Source organism: Eutrigla gurnardus (genome assembly GCF_963514095.1).
Source record: "Eutrigla gurnardus genome assembly, chromosome: 4".
In the NCBI taxonomy this organism is placed as follows: domain Eukaryota; kingdom Metazoa; phylum Chordata; class Actinopteri; order Perciformes; family Triglidae; genus Eutrigla; species Eutrigla gurnardus.
In genome coordinates, this window is record NC_139918.1 from 14,683,886 (window position 1) to 14,704,223 (window position 20,338).

Consider the following 20,338-nt stretch of genomic DNA (forward strand, 5'->3'; position numbering starts at 1 on the left):
TGTCAAATTTGTAACATGATTGAAATAAATAAAAAATAGGCTAACATTCATTATTATCACTGTCCACACACAAAAATCGAATTACTATATGTCTGCATAAAAGTAATTGTTAAATATGTAAATGCACATATAGTTTGTTTTCATGAACGGCCGAGGTGTGCGGCACTTTAAATGTTGCTCTCGCAAAGAATTGTGGGTCGGCCTGATCTCCTTTCCTTTCGCATAGGGAGGTCCGTTACATCCCATGCTTAAGGAGCTCTGAAAGGAAGCATTGGAGCTCTGCTCCTTTGCATTTAGAGAAGTCGAACGGCTCTTATTATTTGTACTTGTTTTATACTTTTGCGAATCGTCATGTTTTTCCAAAAATGAGGAAGTAAGGTTTGCTGAAACTTTCCAACCGGCTGTGTCCAAATATACTCACAGCTGCAGTGTTCTCAAGTGGTCAGTAACATATTTCAGATGGAGGTTTTTTTACATCTCATAGAGGCACTTTCCAAATTTCGGCAATGATAAAGATCTTGATTGGGACATCAGCCATTTTTCTTCATACTCGGACTACTTATGAGAGACATACTGTTCAGTGGACCCTGCATGGTGTAAAACACACTTAAATGAATGACTTTAATATAGAATAGAAATTGCTGCAATAAAAATATGAAATACTAAAAAATGTATGAAGTAGCTGAGAAAGGAAAGGGCTAGGCTAGAATGTACAAACTTACTTGAAATATAGGTATTATAATTGATGAGTTGCACCAACAAAGGTCTTGTTTCAATATAGCATATTAACAGTCCTTTTCATATATATACACACACACACACACACACACACACACAGACTACTTGAGTAATACAAATAATTTACTGTCACAGATACAGGTGTCTGCTAACAGTTGAGCCAGTTAACCCATTGATTTCCCCCAAATTCTGCCTCCCTTGGACAAGTGGATAGGTCTAGGAGATAATTAATTTCCTTTAATGTCCCAATAGTGGTGTACTTTACTACACAAAAAATGTAAAAGTAATGTATCTGAATAATTATGCATGTAACTGAACTACCAACAAGCTACTGCAATAGGTAAACTACTAGTTTAATTAGTTCACTAGTCCTGAATATCGCAGCTAAACACCCATCCATCCATTGTCTACCGTTTATCCTGTATTCAGGGTCACGGGGGGGCTGGAGCCGATCCTAGCTGTCATTAGGTGAAGGCAGGGTTCACCCTGGACAGGACGCCAGTCTATCACAGGGCTACAGCTAAACATATGTTGCACATCCTCTGATGTAATGCATGCTTTTGTCATTTCTGTTGATGTTAAAATCCCCCTGTTGTGATTTCACCACGACTGGTTGAACACAAGCAGTGATCTCTTTACTTCCCTTATAATGCACACACAGCAGATGGCCAACAGCAAGAAAAAAAGGCATCATTACGTGTATGATGAATATTCATTAGAACTATATTAAGTCCATTTACTTCCCCAAACTACTTCACTATAACACAACGCAACAGAAGAGTCTTCTTCCATTAAAAAACACTGCTAGAAATATCCGTTTTTTTCTCAGGTGGCTCAGAGAAAACAACCGGCTTTGTCATCGCACCACTGTCACATATCATTGTTTTTTCCACAAATTGTGCAGAATAACCTTTGCACACAGAAATCAGCCATGCAGATAATCTGTCATTTTCTCTGGGGGGGGGGACTGTTAGATTTTATGGACGCCTATTTGCATTGATCTCCAAATTCGCCTCAGCATTCGGAAGATAATTTAATAGTCATGGATCATGACTCAATCATCTATGAAATGCTGCTTTCTGCTCCTTCCTTACATTGTGGTATGCAAACTTCAATTATTTCTGATGTTGTAAAGGTGTTGAGTGGTCCTCTAGCACCACCTGGTTGCTGGTTCAGAATCAACCAACAACCAACTATTTATATGGTAAATAAGCAGGAAAAGTACTGAAAGTCTTCCTATATTCAGTAATTACATGTGGATTGTTGAACGTTGTTCCGATCCTGAGAAAACCTGATGGACCGAGGCAGATTTAGTGAGATACATTTCTAGTGTAGTTGCTATGGAGGACTATTCTACTTTCTCATATAGCACAGAGGGTGAGGGTCTCTCTCTCTCTCTCTCTCTCTCTCTCTCTCTCTCTCTCTCTCTCTCTCTCTCTCTCTCTCTCTCTCTCTCTCTCTCTCTCTCTCTCTCTCTCTCTCTCTCTCTCTCACACATTCTTTCAATCCATGGGCTAATTATTAAATACATTAGTCATGGTGTTTGGTGATACAATGCCTGACTCACACTCATGAGTCTGTCATTGATTAAAAAAAGGTAACAAAAAGGACACACTTAAAGAGACCGCATTTAAATAATGTTTACCTGGACCGCTTGCCACAATTTTTTTGTTTTACCAACTGAAAAAAGTGTCACGTTAGAGCTGAATTACATAGTTTTTTTTGTTTGTTTTTAACCTTTTTACTTAAAGCTGCCTTAACATTTTATGGTTTTAAGCACTTAGGTAAACATTTCTCAAACAACACATTAACTTGCATATATAAAAACAAATCTTTATCTTCACCGAGAGATTGATTGTCAACTTTACAAGGTTGTAATTCTCAATAGTTCCCACACATTTCTCCACTTCAAAAGTTAGTTGAAGTTAAGTTTTGGACACTGTTGAGCAACTAGGACTGCCAGCAAATCCAGTAAAAGTCTTATAAAAAATGCAACTATAGGTACAGGGCCAAAAATGTTTTTAAAGATACCTGAAACAATTTTTCAATTTAGCCCGGGCAACACTTAATTAAAAGAATTACCAGATCAATAATAACAAACATAATATCAATAACAAATTGTTACTTGAAGACCAAATACTTTTAAAAGGCTTCAAAATATTCCAAATAATTTCAACCTTTCACAGGAAGGATATTTCAGTAATTATGACAAACTCTGTTCTGTGCATTTCGACAAACATGTGCAAGTGAAAGAATACTGGCTACATGTGTGAAGAATAAATGATAACACTGTTCAATGGCACTTTTCACAGCACACAGGTCTGGCATAAGACTGGACTCCTACTCTTCAGTTGTTTTCTTCGTCCTCCATATGATCGTCCCCGACTTCCATCTCCATCAAAAACCCCTCTCCTTCTGCAATCGCATTGTCCTCCTCTTCATTGCTCTTCCTCTCATCCGAGTCCAGTTGGAAGGGCGGGGTCGTGATCTGACTGTCTGACTGCAGTCCAGTGCCGGGTATGCCGAGCTCCGACTGAACCATGTGTATTACTGAACCGTAGCCAGAGTTTGGCCCGTCCTTCTTGCAGTCGGAGTAGCGTTGGTTCATGTGCTGGGAGTATGAACCAGAATGATGGAAACGCTTTCCGCACTTGTCGCAGTGGAAGGGTTTCTCACCAGAGTGCTGCCTGAAGTGTTCGACCACATGGTGTTTGTGTTTGAAGGCCTTCTCGCAGATGCTGCACTGGTAGGGTCTTTTTCCTGCAGATGATACAACAAAGCATGCATGGACTCGTATTACCTTTGTCTGCCAAACAAAAGTGTAAACACTGATAATAGTAGTGGAGGAAAGCCATTATCAAAGATGATTAAGGGGTCACAATGTAAATGCTAATCAGAAAATAAAAAAAGGTATACTGATTGAGAAGTATTGGCAGTAAATGCATGACTATGTCTGAGGCAACTTTTAATTGTAAGGCATACCTGTGTGTTCATATATGTGCCGGACTAGGGAACCCTTCCTGCTATAGGCTTTGGAGCAAAGGTCACATCGGTAGATCTTTTCTTGCCGTTGCTTCTTCCCTGTGGAGACGTTGTTCGAACTGCTGTCCGGCCTCTTCTGCTGTGTGTAGAACAAATTAACAATGTCAATCCATTATTTAATGCCATGTGTCTGGTGAAAGCAATGATGTAAACATGAGGACAATTAGTTCAGTGACCCCTGTTTGAATCGAGCTGTCTGAGAGGTCTGTACGGTGACTGTTAATGTCTAGAGCAGTAGAACATTTAAGAGCTTGATAAGAAGTAGAGGAAATAATGTTTAACATAACTAACCTCATGGCCGATGGTGGTGTCGCTGGACATAATGGTGTAGGTGAGCTCTGCGATGAGGATGGGGCTTTTAGTGGTGTGGATAGCGCTGAGAGCCTGACCAGCGAAGGCCTCTAATGTGCACTGCTGTGTGGCAGCCACAATGTTGACAGATCTTCCTGACAGATCTTCCGTCTGAGGTGTGATGGTGGTTCGCCCTTCCTTGTAGGATTTGTCCACATTTTTCCCAGAATTCATCTTTGCAAACCACTTCCTGACCACATCCACACAAATACCGACAGACTCTGAGATCTTTGTCAGCTCCACCTCGCTGGGGTAGGCATTGGAAGCAAAGTAGGTCTTAAGGAGTGAAAGGGGGTCGTCCACAGTTGGGTCCTCTAGTGTCACCCCCGCCCCACATAGCAGACTTGCGAAGGAAGGGTCCAGCGCAGCAGAGTCAATGGCCTCCCCATTGGCTGCTTTGCGGTGCTGGAGCAGGTGTAAAGCCTCCAGGTTGTCGGGACAGTCATCACATAGTATACATGTACTGGTGCTGTTTGGCATCCGAGCTGTCTGGGCGTCTGAAGCCTTTTGTGTCGGTGTGGCTGCCTCTGTCTCCATGTCTGTGATGGACACTGATTCTGGCTCTGCCTTTACAATGGAGAGGTCGGTCACCTCTGGGGTTGAGGGTTTATCTGTCTTGGTGGGGGTGGGGGCTGCAGCAGTGGTGACAGTGGGGAGGGGAGCAGGGTTGATTTTGGCAACAAGCGGTGCAGTCTGGGTAGTGGCGGCTGCAGGGGTGATGCTGTAGTTGATGATGATCTTCGTGGTGCCGTCGTGATCCACAAAGGCCGGCAGGCTGCTGATCTGCTGCTGGGGCTGCTGGACTACAATTCCCTGCTTGCCCTGCGTCACCACCCCGTTAGCTGTACCCAGCACCTGCCTGAGCACGTTTCCGTCCATCGCCACCTTGAGCACATTCTGCAAGTCGCTCAGATTGATGCTGATGGGCGACATGAGGCCGACCGTTGGGACGACCATAGCCATACCCTGAGGCAGGGTTGTAGCCGGGACCACGCCGGGCTGAGCCGTCCCTCCGTTCACCACTCCGTTGGTAACGGCTGGAAGTGCCGGTGCCGCCATCACAGGCTTGCACTCGTATTCCACAGGTTCAGATTTGATCTGGGTGACGGGGAGCTGCTCCTGGAGGGGTTTGCTTTCACTCTTCTCTTTAAGAATCATGCGGGCCGGAGCAATAACGACCGGTGTGGTCTGGGTGTTTTGTGGGGGGGATTTGATCGACGTTCGAGGGCCGCCATTGGAAGGTGCTGCACGCACACACTTCTTACTGCTGATGTGAGAGCTGTAGGAACCTGAGTGGGAGAATCGCTTCTTGCAGTTTGGGCATTCATATGGTTTCTCACCTAAGGGGAGCACAGAGAGAAATGACAAAAACAGTTAAAAAAATAAGCTCCATCACATCTTAAATTTAAATAAATAAAGACCAAAGCTTATTTAAGTTATGAGATGGGTATTGTTCCTCTATTGGTAACGACTGTTTGTGGCACACATACGGGGCAGAAATATGAAATTATGAAACTTGAATGATTGGATTGAAAACTGAATCTGTGTAGGATAATTTGAAAATTGATATATAATTTTGAATCTGAGATGACATTTTTGCCCTGTCTACTTGATCTTTGATTAGATAATTCCTGATTTCAATCACAATTTGCCCAATTTTAGACCAAGTTTCACTCGTAGCTATTGTTTGTGTGTTAAAAGTTTCGATGCACGTGATCTTTTTTCTAACTGAATGAATAATGGGTATTTTGAAAAGCCTGATGTAACAGAGCACCAAAGAAAGAGATCACTAAATGAGTACAAATCCTCTTCAGAGAGCTTTGATGGACTGGTGATAACAACCATCAATCCACTGCAAACACAGTTTGCCGATAATAAATAACTGCTACAGGACTTGAGTAGCCGGGAGCTTGAACTCTGTTCAGGCCATTGACTGTGTGAGTGTGCAAGTGAATGAGTGGGAATGGCCGTTGTCGTGACAACAGCTCACCGCTGTGAATGCGTAGGTGCTCCTTCAGGTGGTACTTGTACTTGAAGGCCTTGGAACACTCGGTACACTTGAATTTGCGGGTTCCATCTGTCCCTCCAGATCCACCTGTCGACTGGGTAACGTGACGCTGAGACAAAAAACACAATAGTCGATGAGGATGAGGAGGAGAAGTTGCTGCACAATGTGTCCAGATGGTTTCCATAAGAAGGCATTTTCTATCGTTAATATGAGCTGTTTCATGCGGGTAAAGTATCAAATGTAAACAGGAAACACTTTGACCCAAAAACACAGTTAAGATTTATATTTTCTTCACTTTTATTGTAGCTCAAAGGTTTAAGAGGAACATTTGATTTTGATTTTGAATGAATAATAAATCACAGGGAATGAACGCAGACCCCAACGTCCATGAACTTGTCAGATTTCACTTTAAACACAGCTTATTGCATGCATAGGAATTGCCAAAAAGTGCTTCATCAGGAACGATTTGATCCTGTGCCTGACGGTCGGGGTCTTCAGGTTCTGATGTTACCTGCTCCCTGGTGCCCCGGTGGTGGCTCATGTGCCTCTCCAGCTGCGAGCGGTAGGTGAAGGTGTAGCTGCAGTGCGTGCAGCTGTAGTTGTCCTCGCTGGTCTCGTGGCGATACTTGATGTGCTCCTTCAGCGAGGCGTTGCGCTTGTAGCTCCGGGAGCAGTAGGGGCACATGTGCAACTGGGAGAAGGAGTCTGGAGTGCCTGTGATAGAGAGACATATAGAGAGGCATGTTTAAATTCGGCCATCTTCCTTTAGCTGCCAGTTCGTTTCATCCGAGGTGTGCGTCACATGGTTTAATAGCTTCTGAAACAAACACCCTGTTGCTGCCAAACAACCCAATCACACGTTTTTTGACAGGTCCACATCCCTGATGGTATTGCTTAACATTTCTCGGGAGACCTTTCCGTTAGTGTCCACAGAAACAAACAGAAAGCTGAACCTTCCTTCATTTAGTCCTCCAAAACAGAAAGAAGTGGAAATTTAATAGGATTTAGCATAGCGTTTGACATTCTATAGTAATCATTTAATTATAACCTTTGGCTCAGTTGTAAACAGTGGACATACATGTTTTGCTTTCCAGTCATGTGTGTTTAAATGTTACCGTTTTCATCAGCGCCTCCTGTCTCTGCCGGACTCTGATCATCCTCAGGGGCTTCAGGGTAGATCACGGCTGTGTCTCCCTGCTGGAGAATCTCATCCACTAGAGTATCCTTGTCAGCCTCCTCTTCCTCTTCTGACACTTCCTTCACTAAAACACAAACGGGGTTTTAAATCCGGACCTCGGGAACACTCGGTACACTTGAATTTTTCGGGTTCTACCTGTCCCTCCAGATCCATCTGTCGACTGGGTAACGTGATGCTGAGACAGACAGAAAAAAACAAGACACAATAGTCGATGAGGATGAGAAGTTGCTGCACAATGTGTCATTGGGAACGCCATTGGGAAGTGCTGCACCCACACACTTCTTACTCACTTCTTGCAGTTTGAGCATTCATACGGTTTCTCACCTAAGAGGAGCAAAAACAGTTAAAAAAATATTTTTTATCACATCTTTAAACAACATCCCATTATTTAAATTAATCTTTTCATGTTTTCTTGTAAGCCACTTTCCCGTTTGTGTTTTTGCCTCGGGGTACCAGGGTCCTTTTTTGACAAAGGGGAAATGATAGCCAATTACAGTCATTAAATTAGTCTCATAAAATATACCAAACTATAAATTTGGTATTCAAACCAAAAATTGTAAATACTGTTCAAACAAAACGTACCATATAAATAGTTAATAAAAAAAAGGTTAATGTTAGCTGGCAAAATATAAATATAAAATGCATGAGCCTATGGATCAGGTTTATTATACAATTATAAGCATGTCCTTCTACACATTGCATGAGTTGTATGCAGCGTTCCACTTCCAGGGGAGCAGCCCAGGTAGACTACATTTTCACATATTAAAGACCGTGTAAAGCAAATTCAGCCATTTTCTTCTAAACACATTAAATAGGTCATAAATGTATTCCCTTAAAACATGTAAAAAGTCATTCAACCATTTAGAATGTAATTATGGAGCTAGGCTGCCAAACTGTTTTTCTACATTTCTGTGTCCAGGATTTAATGGGCGGGTCAGCTAAGCATAGCCGCGTTACGTAACGCGGCTATCATTAGCATAAACCCCGCCACAGTGTGCAGGGTAATGGCTCAGTTAGCTTATTTAAGTTTCCTACCAACGACAACCTAAGGAAACGGTGGATCGATTTTGTCAAGAGGAGCTGTGGAGAGTTCAAAATCACCACCAACACCCGTCTCTGCAGTGTCCACTTTACCCCCGATAGTTACAGCAACTATCACCAGGTAAAGTCTGGATTTCTGAATAGTCCGTTGATACTGGTCAGTGGGGCCGAACCGACCCTCTCCGTACCCGGGTTGCATCCTCCCGTCCAGCCGACAGCAAGTGCCACCATCACGACCACCGCCATTATGTGCCCGCCAGCGACCGTCTCCTTCCCACCGACAGCGGCTGCCACCATCACGACCACCGGCAATATGTGCCCGCCGTCCGCGGCTGCCAGCATCACGGCCACCGGCATTATGTGCCCGCCACCGACCCTCTTCTTCCCGCCGTCAGCGGCTGCCACCATCACGACCACCGGCATTACGTGCCCGCCACCGACCCTCTTCTTCCCGCCGTCAGCGGCTGCCACCATCACGACCACCGGCATTATGTGCCCGCCACCGACCCTCTTCTTCCCGCCGTCAGCGGCTGCCACCATCACGACCACCGGCATTATGTGCCCGCCACCGACCCTCTTCTTCCCGCCGTCAGCGGCTGCCACCATCACGACCACCGGCAATATGTGCCCGCCGTCCGCGGCTGCCAGCATCACGGCCACCGGCATTATGTGCCCGCCACCGACCCTCTTCTTCCCGCCGTCAGCGGCTGCCACCATCACGACCACCGGCATTATGTGCCCGCCACCGACCCTCTTCTTCCCGCCGTCAGCGGCTGCCACCATCACGACCACCGGCATTATGTGCCCGCCACCGACCCTCTTCTTCCCGCCGTCAGCGGCTGCCACCATCACGACCACCGGCATTATGTGCCCGCCACCGACCCTCTTCTTCCCGCCGTCAGCGGCTGCCACCATCACGACCACCGGCAATATGTGCCCGCCGTCCGCGGCTGCCAGCATCACGGCCACCGGCATTATGTGCCCGCCACCGACCGTCTCCTTCCCACAGACAGCGGCTGACACCATCACGACCACCGGCAATATGTGCCCGCCACCGACCCTCTTCTTCCCGCCGTCAGCGGCTGCCACCATCACGACCACCGGCATTACGTGCCCGCCATCGACCCTCTTCTTCCCGCGGACAGCGGCCGCCACCATCACGACCACCGGCATTACGTGCCCGCCATCGACCCTCTTCTTCCCGCGGACAGCGGCTGCCACCATCACGACCACCGGCATTACGTGCCCGCCAGAGAGTGTAAGTGTGTGCTTATGTTATAAATATTGTACTCGTTTAATTAAATGCATTTTGCTGAAGGTGCAAATCCCGAAAGTGATTTTACATTGTGCATTCAGTCATGCCCATGTAATGTTAGCAAATGTTATTGCATTTAATCATGACATGAATTGGCCTCATTCCCCGAGTCCATCTGACAGCACAATGATAATCCACAGGTAATATTTTATGTGCATCAATATATAGCTATGACAAGGAATTATATGTAGACCGGGGTTTTACGTTTGTGTGTATTGTAAAACACACCCCTCCCGCGGTGGGCGTGGTTTCAGCGCCTCTAACTGACACGCCCCCAGCGTTTCACAGCAGAGAGAAGTGCTTGTTTTTCCATGATTTTGAGACCTAATTTTATATACTTAGCATTTTTTTTAATCTTTCAAATTTGGCTCAGTGGTCAATGATGCATATTACTGTGGTGTGACAAACTCATAACACAAATTTTTTGCTGCTTTACACGGACTTTAAATTTAGTTTGTGTGTGTTCTTGTGTCTGCTAAGCATTGACTTGTAAAAGGGTTTTTCCATAGTATTGCTGACAAACAAACCAAACATCAGCCTGGTTTCATGCTTTTCTATTTTTTAAATTGATGTATTTCACATGCAACATGTATATGATAGACAGTCAAACATACAGTATAATTCATTACTAGTTTGTACGTTACGTTGTCTGATACATAATAAATCAACGACAAAAACGCTTCCACCGGAAGTGCGCAGTCGTTTATTTTGTATGTTTCGCTAGTATTTCCTGTCCAGCCATGCAACGCGAGTCTGGACACGGCAGGAGTCTAGTCTACCCGCAGGGACTTTCTGACAGAAATGGTTCATTTTGAACCCAAACCACCATGTTTACCTGAAGCTAACTAAGTAGGTCAAGTCTGCCAGAAGAAGGTTTTCTGATAGTAAACCCCGAGGGCACATTTCTCCCACGTGCAGCTTGCACAGCACCGGGAGGGAACTTCAGCACGGAGCCCTGGTGCAGGTTACGGTCTTGTGTGCAATAACATGACTGCAAAACCCCACCACAAGCCGACAACAAGCTCCGTAGTCGGCTAATTCAACACATGGGCATTGACAAACGCGACGCTTGGCCGTGTAGCTTTGCGCTGCTGTGCAGGTAACCTTACCTGTGTGGACAAGGCGGGGTTGCTTAGCACGCTGCTTTGTTAGCTTCAGCTCGCTAGTCTCGGAGCCGGCTGCTGTCGTCTAATGTGGCGTATTCCGACGTTCACCGTACGCACAGTTATATTAGCAGCTTGGCGCTAACTTGCTTTATGTACGCTTGTCCCTGGCGCACAACGTGTTTAGTCCGGGTCGGCAGTGCGCACGTAACGTAAAGGTACGGGGATACTCAGGGGTGCAGAACGCGTCCAGGTGCCTCTGCTCCGAGGACTCGGTGCACACAGTCTCGGTGAGCCGGGCAGACAAGAGAGGCAGGTCAAACATGGAGTCACACACCTTGTAGGTTCACATGTACTTTGCAAATAATTCTGATCATGCTGAGTGTGAAGCTGGGGTTTTCGTGGTGACGTCATCGACAACAGGGGTCCGCAGAAAACTGAGTCCGTGGGCGGGGCTCCGGACAAAGGTGGGAAACGTGAAGGACCCTGGAAAACTGAGGTCAGTGGCTCTCCATTGTCCACAGGACAAAGAAGCATGGCGCCACAACAGTCTCTTTTTTGTGGACTTCTAGTCTTTGCTGTGTTCTGTAAACTTTAATGGTCATTAAGGTTCAACAGGTCAAATTCTGTATTTCAACCTTCAAACTTTTTTTGTGTCCATCATTGTTAGTGAGAGCTAATTTTTCTTTTAACTTCTATTTTGTTTTTCAGACTATAGTTCTTGTTGTCCAATATTCTCTTTTACATCGCTGAGATGTGGGACAAACAAAATCATTGTGCGAATGAAGTGAATCTACATTAAATCATTTAACGAGTAATTTCAAAGGCTTTACTGATGGTATGTGTGAACAAACTGAAGGTTCACACAATACATTTATGTTTGAGCTGATGCATAATATCAAATTTCCTCACAAACATTAAAGCCTGACAGCACTCTCCATAGATGTCTTTCCTGTCCATTACCCTCAACTCATTTCAGCCGCACATTGTTTCAATGGTGTTGATCGGTGGCCAGTCTGGCCGTGACTAACAGGGCAGCCTTGTGACGCTTGATAGCCCTCGCTGTGCATCCTTCCTGTAAAAGAAATTTACATCACATGCAGAAGCAAAAGGGCTATATCCTCCTAACAAACATCTCATCTAAACATGCATTTCTGCACCACATCAACCTCCCGTTTGCACTATCCTTTGTCTTGCCATACCATTTAAAAAAAAAAAACTTCCCTCATAATAAACAGCAGTTGGCCCACAGCAACAACAACAAAAACAGTATCATTAGGTGCATCATGAATATTCAGAATCAAATTATATTAACTGCATTTACACTAAAACATTCTGCTTTTAAAGTGTGATAGTCTGGGTTAAAGTGTATGTGTACATGTTCAGACCTGGACGCCTTCTCCCATTAAAAAGCTGCTCATCACCTCTCTCAAAGTGGGTAAAACAGATTGTTAGATTTCATAGTTTTATATTTCGAAAGGGCTCCAAATTGAGAGAGAGCTAAATAACAAATACACTATTCAAGATCTGTGGAGATGTAAGGCCTGACTGTCACGCGCCATTGGTTTTTGATGAAAGTATGCTGTCGAGTACAAGTACGGGCCCACTGATGATTTAATGGCCACTCGAGGGCAATCGTAATCGTAACATAATCCATGTCCTAATGACTCGAATCCAAGAGTACATCTATGGTTTCGATTTCCATGGATGAGTAACAGATTATTATCAATGTCAACCATGTCGTACTATCCTTGCATGAAGCTGTTTTTCATATATTTTTATATTATTAGACCAGTAAAATAGGAAGCTGAGAATAAAACAAGTAAGTCAGAAATGCTGTCTTATATTTTATTGTGATGGGGAGTCATAAAAATGGAGCAAAACTAAAATAAAAACAATACAAAGACAGTGGATTTACAAAGGGTGAGGACAGAACAAACGATATGCAGCCTTCGACAGTACGATGGGACAAGTTGGCACAGAACAGAAAACGGGGTGGCAGGACGATCTAAGTTTGGCTTCGAAATAAAAAGGGAGGCTTCATAACAAGATCCTTCATTAAAACGGCAACGACTCATGCTTTTAAAATCACAGAGTTTTAGAATTCAGTAGCTTCATAACGACGCAAAGAGCGGATGCACATGTAACAGTTTCTATTTCTCACTTCATTCCTGTCTTTTTTCTTCATTAGCTTAAAACATAAGTCATGTTTACAGAATACATGTTGTATCTTTTTATGTTATCTTTTTTTTTTAGTTTTTTGTTAAAACAAACTTCAGCTCCCAGAACCACATTTTGGGGTTTTTGTTTGTCTTGAGATTATTTTTCATACTAAAATATATTATTGTATCAATTAAAACTACAGTAATGTACACTACAATGTGTAATAAATAACCATAAAAGAAAATATAAAAATAAGACACATAAATATAAAAAAGTCTTCTAAAAACTAAACAGGTACATTTATTTTTAATCTGTGAAAAGGGTTCTAATACTGCCATTGTTGAAAAAAAAAAAACATACAGAGGACATGAAAAAACAATTAAAACTAATATTATAAACACTGTTCGGTAAAACCAACTGAAAACACTTCGACAGACAGAAACCACATTCACTAACGTTTGTTACCTGAAGTGCGGGACAGCTTGCCACAATTTTTCCTTTTTTTGTTTTTACTATCTGAAAACAAGTGCACACGTTTGGCTGAAGGTCAAATCCTTCCGTCTCCATTTCACTTAGACTTAGACTCTGGTCTTAAACACTTAAGTAAACATTTTGCAAACTCAGTCTGGATTGTATTTCTCAATGGTTTCCACACATTCCTATACTTCTAAACTTTCTTTTACCTTTTTAAGATTTTGCAAACTGTTGAGCAGCGAGGAGAGCCAACTGGGCCATAACTGGAAATGAGTTCTCAAAGGCAAATATTCAAGCCTTTAAAGGTCTTATAGAATATGCAATTATAGATTAGATTACGTTTTTTAAAGATATACTATTAATATGTGAAAGTATTTGTCAGTTCATCACTTAGTTAGTTGATCTAAAAAATAAGCAGCACATATTTCAATAACAGATTGTTTATCGTCTTCAAGCAAAAAAAAACAAAAAACAAATTTGCTGCTTTTCTCTGTTTTTTATACAGTTGTAAACTGAATATCTTTCAACACGTTATTTGAAGAAAACATGTGGGCCTCTGGGAATTTCTATTGGACCTTTTTAACCTATATTTTATAGACTTAAAAATAATTTGATTAACCACAAAAACACTTGTCAGATTGATTAACGGAGATAAATCGTTAGTTGAAGCCCACATATTGTGTGGCCCAAAAAACATAACAAAGCCTAAGGCCTTGAATATATATTCCAATTCATTTCACATGGAGAATATTTCCGTAATTGTGACAAATCAGCTGTTCTGTGCAAGTCGACAAACATTAGTCAATGTGGGTCTCGTGTAAGTAACAGAATACTGGCTACATGTGTGAAGAAGAAATGATAACACTGTTCAATGGCACTTTTAACAGCACACAGGTCTTGCATAAGGCTGGAGGCATTGGGGTGGAGCAGGGAACAGCCCTGTTCCTTCACGTACAGTATGACTTCATATATAAGCTAATAACACTGAAACACTGACTCAGAACTAAAGTCAACCAAAAATAAGGAGAAGCTTGGTAAGAATGGACGCGCGTGTTCCTGGAACCACAGCCGAGCCAGGTCAGGTGGAGTCTTCACCTGGAGACTCCACCCGCCGGGCTACGCCGGGCTGCGGAACATGGGCGCCCGATGCTGGCTTTAAGGTTGTGACTCCACCTTCCCTGATAGGACAAATTTGGTTATGGCGTACAGGATCCACCTTCTCATCCCGGACTCCCCATCCCGCCCACAACCCTCCCCAAGAATACTTTGTTTTCCTTAAGGCTAACAGTCAAACCGAAAACAAAAGTAATGCTAGCTAGCAAAGACTAACACTAACACAAACAACATCTCGCTAGCTAGTGTACGTAAATAACACTGAAGGGCATACAATGCATGAGGCATGTATCCATAGGTAAACCAGGAATACTGTAGTGCAGAGGTTTTTGTTCGTAGAACTCAATAAAATACTGATTTAGGAAACTTCATTGGCAATAAAAAGGTATAGAAATTTTTTTCTCATCTTTACAGGTTAAAATGTTTTTAAACGAGAACACGATTAGTAACACTGACCAAATGAAAACAAACAAACAAACAATAAAACAACCTGGGATGTCTCAGTAACAAGTCTAACAAGTTGACGGGTGAGTTCTGCTTTAAAATCTGTACTTCTATAAACAATTTATAACACTGATATTTCATTGCCACAAGAGAGAAAAAAAAAAGTCACTGTTTTGTTTTGTTTTTTTTCTTTTTTCAAGTTCAGGCACACCTGGGTTTTTGTACACAGTAGTGGACCGTTAAGATCAGGCAACCGCCGTGACTTTCTTGACTTTTCTGCGGTTTTGTCTTAATCAACTCGACTTCAATAACCGAGGCGTTCGAGCTGACCTCAAGGGATTCTCTATCCTTTTATTTGGCGTTTGTCACCACTTCCTCCGTGGGTTCATCGCTTTCTGACCCCTCCCTGATGCTTTTGTCCGCATTAGCTTCACAGTCTGCCATCTCCTCTGTATCCGCACTTGCCTCTTCCTTCTGTTCTTCAGCCGTTTCCTCCATCTCGTCGTCGTCCATGTGATCGTCCCCGACCTCGATCTCCATCACATCGCAAACGAAATCCTCGTCCACCCTCTCTCCCTCCGCCTCTTCCTCTCCTGTCGTGTCTTCCTCCACAATCTCTTCTACCTCGTCCTCATCGTCGTCGTCCTCAAAGTTACCCTCGTAGATCTCGCACTCGCCGTCATCCACCTGCACGACCCGGATGTCGTCCATACACATAGCCTCATCGTCCTCGTCCTCCTCTTCCTCGCTCTCCCTCTCGTCTGAGTCCAGTTGGGAGGGCGGGGTCGTGGTCCGACTGTCCGACTGCAGTCCGGTGCTGGGGCTGCCGAGCTCCGACTGAGCCCTGCGTGGCCCCGAACTGGAGCCGGAGTTTGGCCCGTCCTTCTTGCAGTAGGAGTAGCGGTGGTTCATGTGCTGGGAGTACGAGCCGGAGTGAGAGAAACGCTTCCCGCACTTGTCACACTGGTAGGGTTTCTCTCCGGAGTGCAGCCGTGAGTGTTCGATCAGGTGGTGTTTGTGTTTGAAGGCCTTCTTGCAGATGCTGCACTCGTGGGGCCGTTTTCCTGCACGCGGGAGCACAGAGAGTCAGACATGGACTTGACTGCTTTAATCGCAAAAAACTACAGCTGCTGATTATAGCGGAGTAAAGATATTATCATAGGTATTACGTCCATTCTAAGAAAGTGTCCAAAAAAACAAACCAAAAAGGTTGTAGCCACTGCCCCTGAGGTAAACAATTCCACAATAAAGTTATATTTTCATAATGAAGACATAATGTGAAAGTAAGCTGGTTGTTCTCTTTATGTCCCTGTCAAACCAAAAATAAGAGCGTCTATAAGAAAATAAGACTATTCTTATTTGAGTGTTGCACATTTACAAGAAGGATTTAAATCAAAGCCTTTGCATTTGATTGGACCGCTAAACAAATTTAGCTTCAGTATAACATAACAAGAGAATGTGTTTTAGATGTAAGGCGTACCTGTGTGTTCATATTTGTGCCTGAGCAGGGAGCTGCCCTTCTGGAAGACTTTGGAGCAAAGGTCACATGGGTAGACGCCATTCTCCAGTCGTCGCTTCTTCAGTGCAGCCGAATCGGAGTCGTTCTGCTCCTCCACCGCGGAGACGGCGTTGGAGCTGCTGTCCAGCTTCGTCTCCTGCTGTAGATGGAAGACAATCACATTTACCATCAAATGATGTAATGGCATGTGTCGAGTGACCGCAAAAATCTAAGAGTGAGCCCTGTTTGAATCGAACTGTCTGGACGGTGAATGTAAATGTCCTTTGATTGAATCGTCCTTGAAAATGGTACTTCAGTTGCTGCAGTGGAGCTGCTCTGAGATCTGTTGAACCGTCATTATGACACGTTCTGACAAATTAGAAAATAGCCTACATCAGCAACCTGTAGCGATGGAATCCCAGCGCTAAATCACACTAGTATTGCATTGGTAAAGAACAATATGACAACATGATTATTAACATAATGTAATGTTTGTGGTTATAAACAGACTAATGCGACCAACAGCGTCTGACAGGCCGAGTGCAATTTACTGCTGAGCCGAGGCAGACAAACCCATGAAATGTCAGGAGAGGCTTTGTTTGTTTACGCCAAAGTTCATGTGTTTTCTGGGGCAACGAGACAAGACAGGTTTCATTTTACTGACTAGCTGCTCCTCTGATATTTGTCTACTGAGCCAAGTGCGACACCTAGTGGTAAAAGTTGGTATACAGCTCCACTTTAATACTGATTTGAGGGTTTTGACACAGGTCCAACCTGGCTACCAACCTTATGGCCGTTCAGGACGACAGTCTTCGCTCCAGTGGCGTTGCCGGCTGTAGTGGCGTAGGTGTAGGTGAGCTGTGGGATGAGGATGGTGCGTTTGGTCGTGGTGTTGATGGTGTTGAGACAGCTCACTGTGCCCTGACTTGCGATGGCCACTAACGTGGGCAACTGTGCGGCAGTGACGATGTTGACAGCTCTTCCGGTCTGAGGCGTGGTGACGTAGATGGTTCGACCCTCCAGGTGCTCCTTTCTCAGGCAGGTCAGGTTCAGGGGCTGTTCCTGCAGCTTGACGGGAGGTGAGGTCGTTTCCAATGCGGCTCCGATATGTTTAGGCAGGGAGAGGTCAAGCGGCTCGGCCTGGGAGTCCGGTGCGTCTGGGTCTTCTGGCTCGCTCTTAACGATGACGAGGTCCCCGGTGTTGAGGCTTAGTGGTGAAGAGTCTGACGGAGAAGCGCTGCCACAATCGGATGAGGCTTTGTTGGATGTCTCTTGGGAGCTGTCTTCCTCTGCCTCCCCATTCTGGTTTGACATTTCTGAGCTGAGATCAGTCTTTTTGGGAACCGCTTTAGCTTTGTTGTGGGATTTGTCCACATTTTTCCCAGAATTCATCTTTGCAAACCACTTCCTGACCACATCCACATGAATACTGACAGACTCTGAGATCTTTGTCAGCTCCACCTCGCTTGGGTTGGCATTGGAGGCGAAGTAGGTCTTAAGGAGTGAAAGGAGGTCGTCCACTGGTGGCTCCTCTAGTGTCACCCCCGCCTCGCTTAGCAGAGCAGCGAACGAGGGGTCCAAAGCAGCAGAGTCAACAGCCTCCCCATTGGCTGCTTTGCGGTGCTGGAGGAGGTGTAAAGCCTCCAGGTTGTCGGGACAGTCATCACATAGTATACATGTACTGGTGCTGTTTGGCATCCGAGCTGTCTGGGCCTTTTGTGTCGGTGTGGCTGCCTCTGTCTCCATGTCTGTGATGGACACTGATTCTGGCTCTGCCTTTACAATGGAGAGGTCGGTCACCTCTGGGGTTGAGGGTTTATCTGTCTTGGTGGGGGTGGGGGCTGCAGCAGTGGTGACAGTGGGGAGGGGAGCAGGGTTGATTTTGGCAACAAGCGGTGCAGTCTGGGTAGTGGCGGCTGCAGGGGTGATGCTGTAGTTGATGATGATCTTCGTGGTGCCGTCGTGATCCACGAAGGCCGGCAGGCTGATGATCTGCTGCTGGGGCTGCTGGACTACAATTCCCTGCTTGCCCTGCGTCACCACCCCGTTAGCTGTACCCAGCACCTGCCTGAGCACGTTTCCGTCCATCGCCACCTTGAGCACATTCTGCAAGTCGCTCAGATTGATGCTGATGGGCGACATGAGGCCGACCGTTGGGACGACCATAGCCATACCCTGAGGCAGGGTTGTAGCCGGGACCACGCCGGGCTGAGCCGTCCCTCCGTTCACCACTCCGTTGGTAACGGCTGAAAGTGCCGGTGCCGCCATCACAGGCTTGCACTCGTATTCCACAGGTTCAGATTTGATCTGGGTGACGGGGAGCTGCTCCTGGAGGGGTTTGCTTTCACTCTTCTCTTTAAGAATCATGCGGGCCGGAGCAATAACGACCGGTGTGGTCTGGGTGTTTTGTGGGGGGGATTTGATCGACGTTCGAGGGCCGCCATTGGAAGGTGCTGCACGCACACACTTCTTACTGCTGATGTGAGAGCTGTAGGAACCTGAGTGGGAGAATCGCTTCTTGCAGTTTGGGCATTCATATGGTTTCTCACCTAAGGGGAGCACAGAGAGAAATGACCAAAACAGTTAAAAAAATAAGCTCCATCACATCTTAAATTTAAATAAATAAAGACCAAAGCTTATTTAAGTTATGAGATGGGTATTGTTCCTCTATTGGTAACGACTGAAACAAGTTTGTGGCACACATACGGGGCAGAAATATGAAATTATGAAACTTGAATGATTGGATTGAAAACTGAATCTGTGTAGGATAATTTGAAAATTGATATATAATTTTGAATCTGAGATGACTTTTTTGCCCTGTCTACTTGATCTTTGATTAGATAATTCCTGATTTCAATCACAATTTGCCCAATTTTAGACCAAGTTTCACTCGTAGCTATTGTTTGTGTGTTAAAAGTTTCGATGTAGTCATCCATGTATGAAGGATGGATTGGATTGTCGTCACTTTAGTAAATCCACTGTTAACCTAATGCTCCCAGCTATATCTCAAAGTGTCTAAATGTTATCAGAGGCTGAGGAGTCTGGATGTCTGGTTTGTTGCTTAAGGATAAGACACCAGTGACGTACTATCTCTTTTTCCTTCTTAAAGACTCAAGTCACTACACTGATTTGAGCACTTTCTCTGTAGCACCCTCATACGTTGTTGCATTGTAAACTGCTCCTCTTGATCAAGATTAAAGTCAGGCGTCGACTTCACTTTTGTCTCCGATCTCCTCCTTGGGTGAATTTATTCGTTTACGAGAAATTCTTTTAACACACGTGATCTTTTTTCTAACTGAATGAATAATGGGTATTTTGAAAAGCCTGATGTAACAGAGCACCAAAGAAAGAGATCACTAAATGAGTACAAATCCTCTTCAGAGAGCTTTGATGGACTGGTGACAACAACCATCAATCCACTGCAAACACAGTTTGCCGATAATAAATAACTGCTACAGGACTTGAGTAGCCGGGAGCTTGAACTCTGTTCAGGCCATTGACTGTGTGAGTGTGCAAGTGAATGAGTGGGAATGGCCGTTGTCGTGGTAACAGCTCACCGCTGTGAATGCGTAGGTGCTCCTTCAGGTGGTGCTTGTACTTGAAGGCCTTGGAACACTCGGTACACTTGAATTTGCGGGTTCCACCTGTCCCTCCAGATCCACCTGTCGACTGGGTAACGTGACGCTGAGACAAAAAACACAATAGTCGATGAGGATGAGGAGGAGAAGTTGCTGCACAATGTGTCCAGATGGTTTCCATAAGAAGGAATTCTTGATTTTTCTATCGTTAACATGAGCTGTTTCATGCGGGTAAAGTATCAAATGTAAACAGCAAACACTTTGACCCAAAA

At 44.7% G+C, this 20,338-nt stretch overlaps 2 protein-coding genes across 2 annotated transcripts in view; both read right to left on the reverse strand.

Moving 5' to 3' along the window:
• Positions 1–2,408: 2,408 nt before the first annotated feature.
• Positions 2,409–11,004, reverse strand: LOC311013042 (zinc finger E-box-binding homeobox 1-like). The gene is made up of 9 exons (XM_084008925.1): positions 10,803–11,004; positions 7,628–7,661; positions 7,473–7,512; positions 7,255–7,401; positions 6,651–6,853; positions 6,122–6,248; positions 4,072–5,471; positions 3,721–3,859; positions 2,409–3,498 (listed from the first exon to the last, which is right to left on the reverse strand). Exons 2-9 carry the CDS (start codon positions 7,643–7,645, stop codon positions 3,086–3,088), a joined length of 2,487 nt encoding a protein of 828 aa, XP_083865051.1. The 5' UTR covers positions 7,646–7,661; positions 10,803–11,004; the 3' UTR covers positions 2,409–3,085.
• Positions 11,005–12,630: 1,626 nt separating this feature from the next.
• The window catches only part of zeb1a (zinc finger E-box binding homeobox 1a), a 58,933-nt gene continuing 51,225 nt past the window's right edge, over positions 12,631–20,338 (reverse strand). Inside the window, exons 5-8 of the mRNA XM_084008924.1 lie at positions 20,046–20,172; positions 17,275–19,037; positions 16,471–16,648; positions 12,631–16,054 (exon numbers count right to left, since the gene is read on the reverse strand). Coding sequence (XP_083865050.1) covers positions 15,342–16,054; positions 16,471–16,648; positions 17,275–19,037; positions 20,046–20,172 — 2,781 coding nt within the window. The 3' untranslated portion in view covers positions 12,631–15,341. The remainder of the gene's footprint in view (positions 16,055–16,470; positions 16,649–17,274; positions 19,038–20,045; positions 20,173–20,338) is intronic.

What these genes read in the sequence shown, in the direction of transcription:
- LOC311013042 (XM_084008925.1), bottom strand. An exon ending in AGATGGATCTGGAGGGACAG is followed by an intron (nt 7,402 to 7,472) that starts GTAGAACCCGAA and finishes TTTGTGTTTTAG; the next exon opens with TGAAGGAAGTGTCAGAAGAG. An exon ending in GCACCTACGCATTCACAGCG is followed by an intron (nt 5,472 to 6,121) that starts GTGAGCTGTTGT and finishes TGCTCCCCTTAG; the next exon opens with GTGAGAAACCATATGAATGC.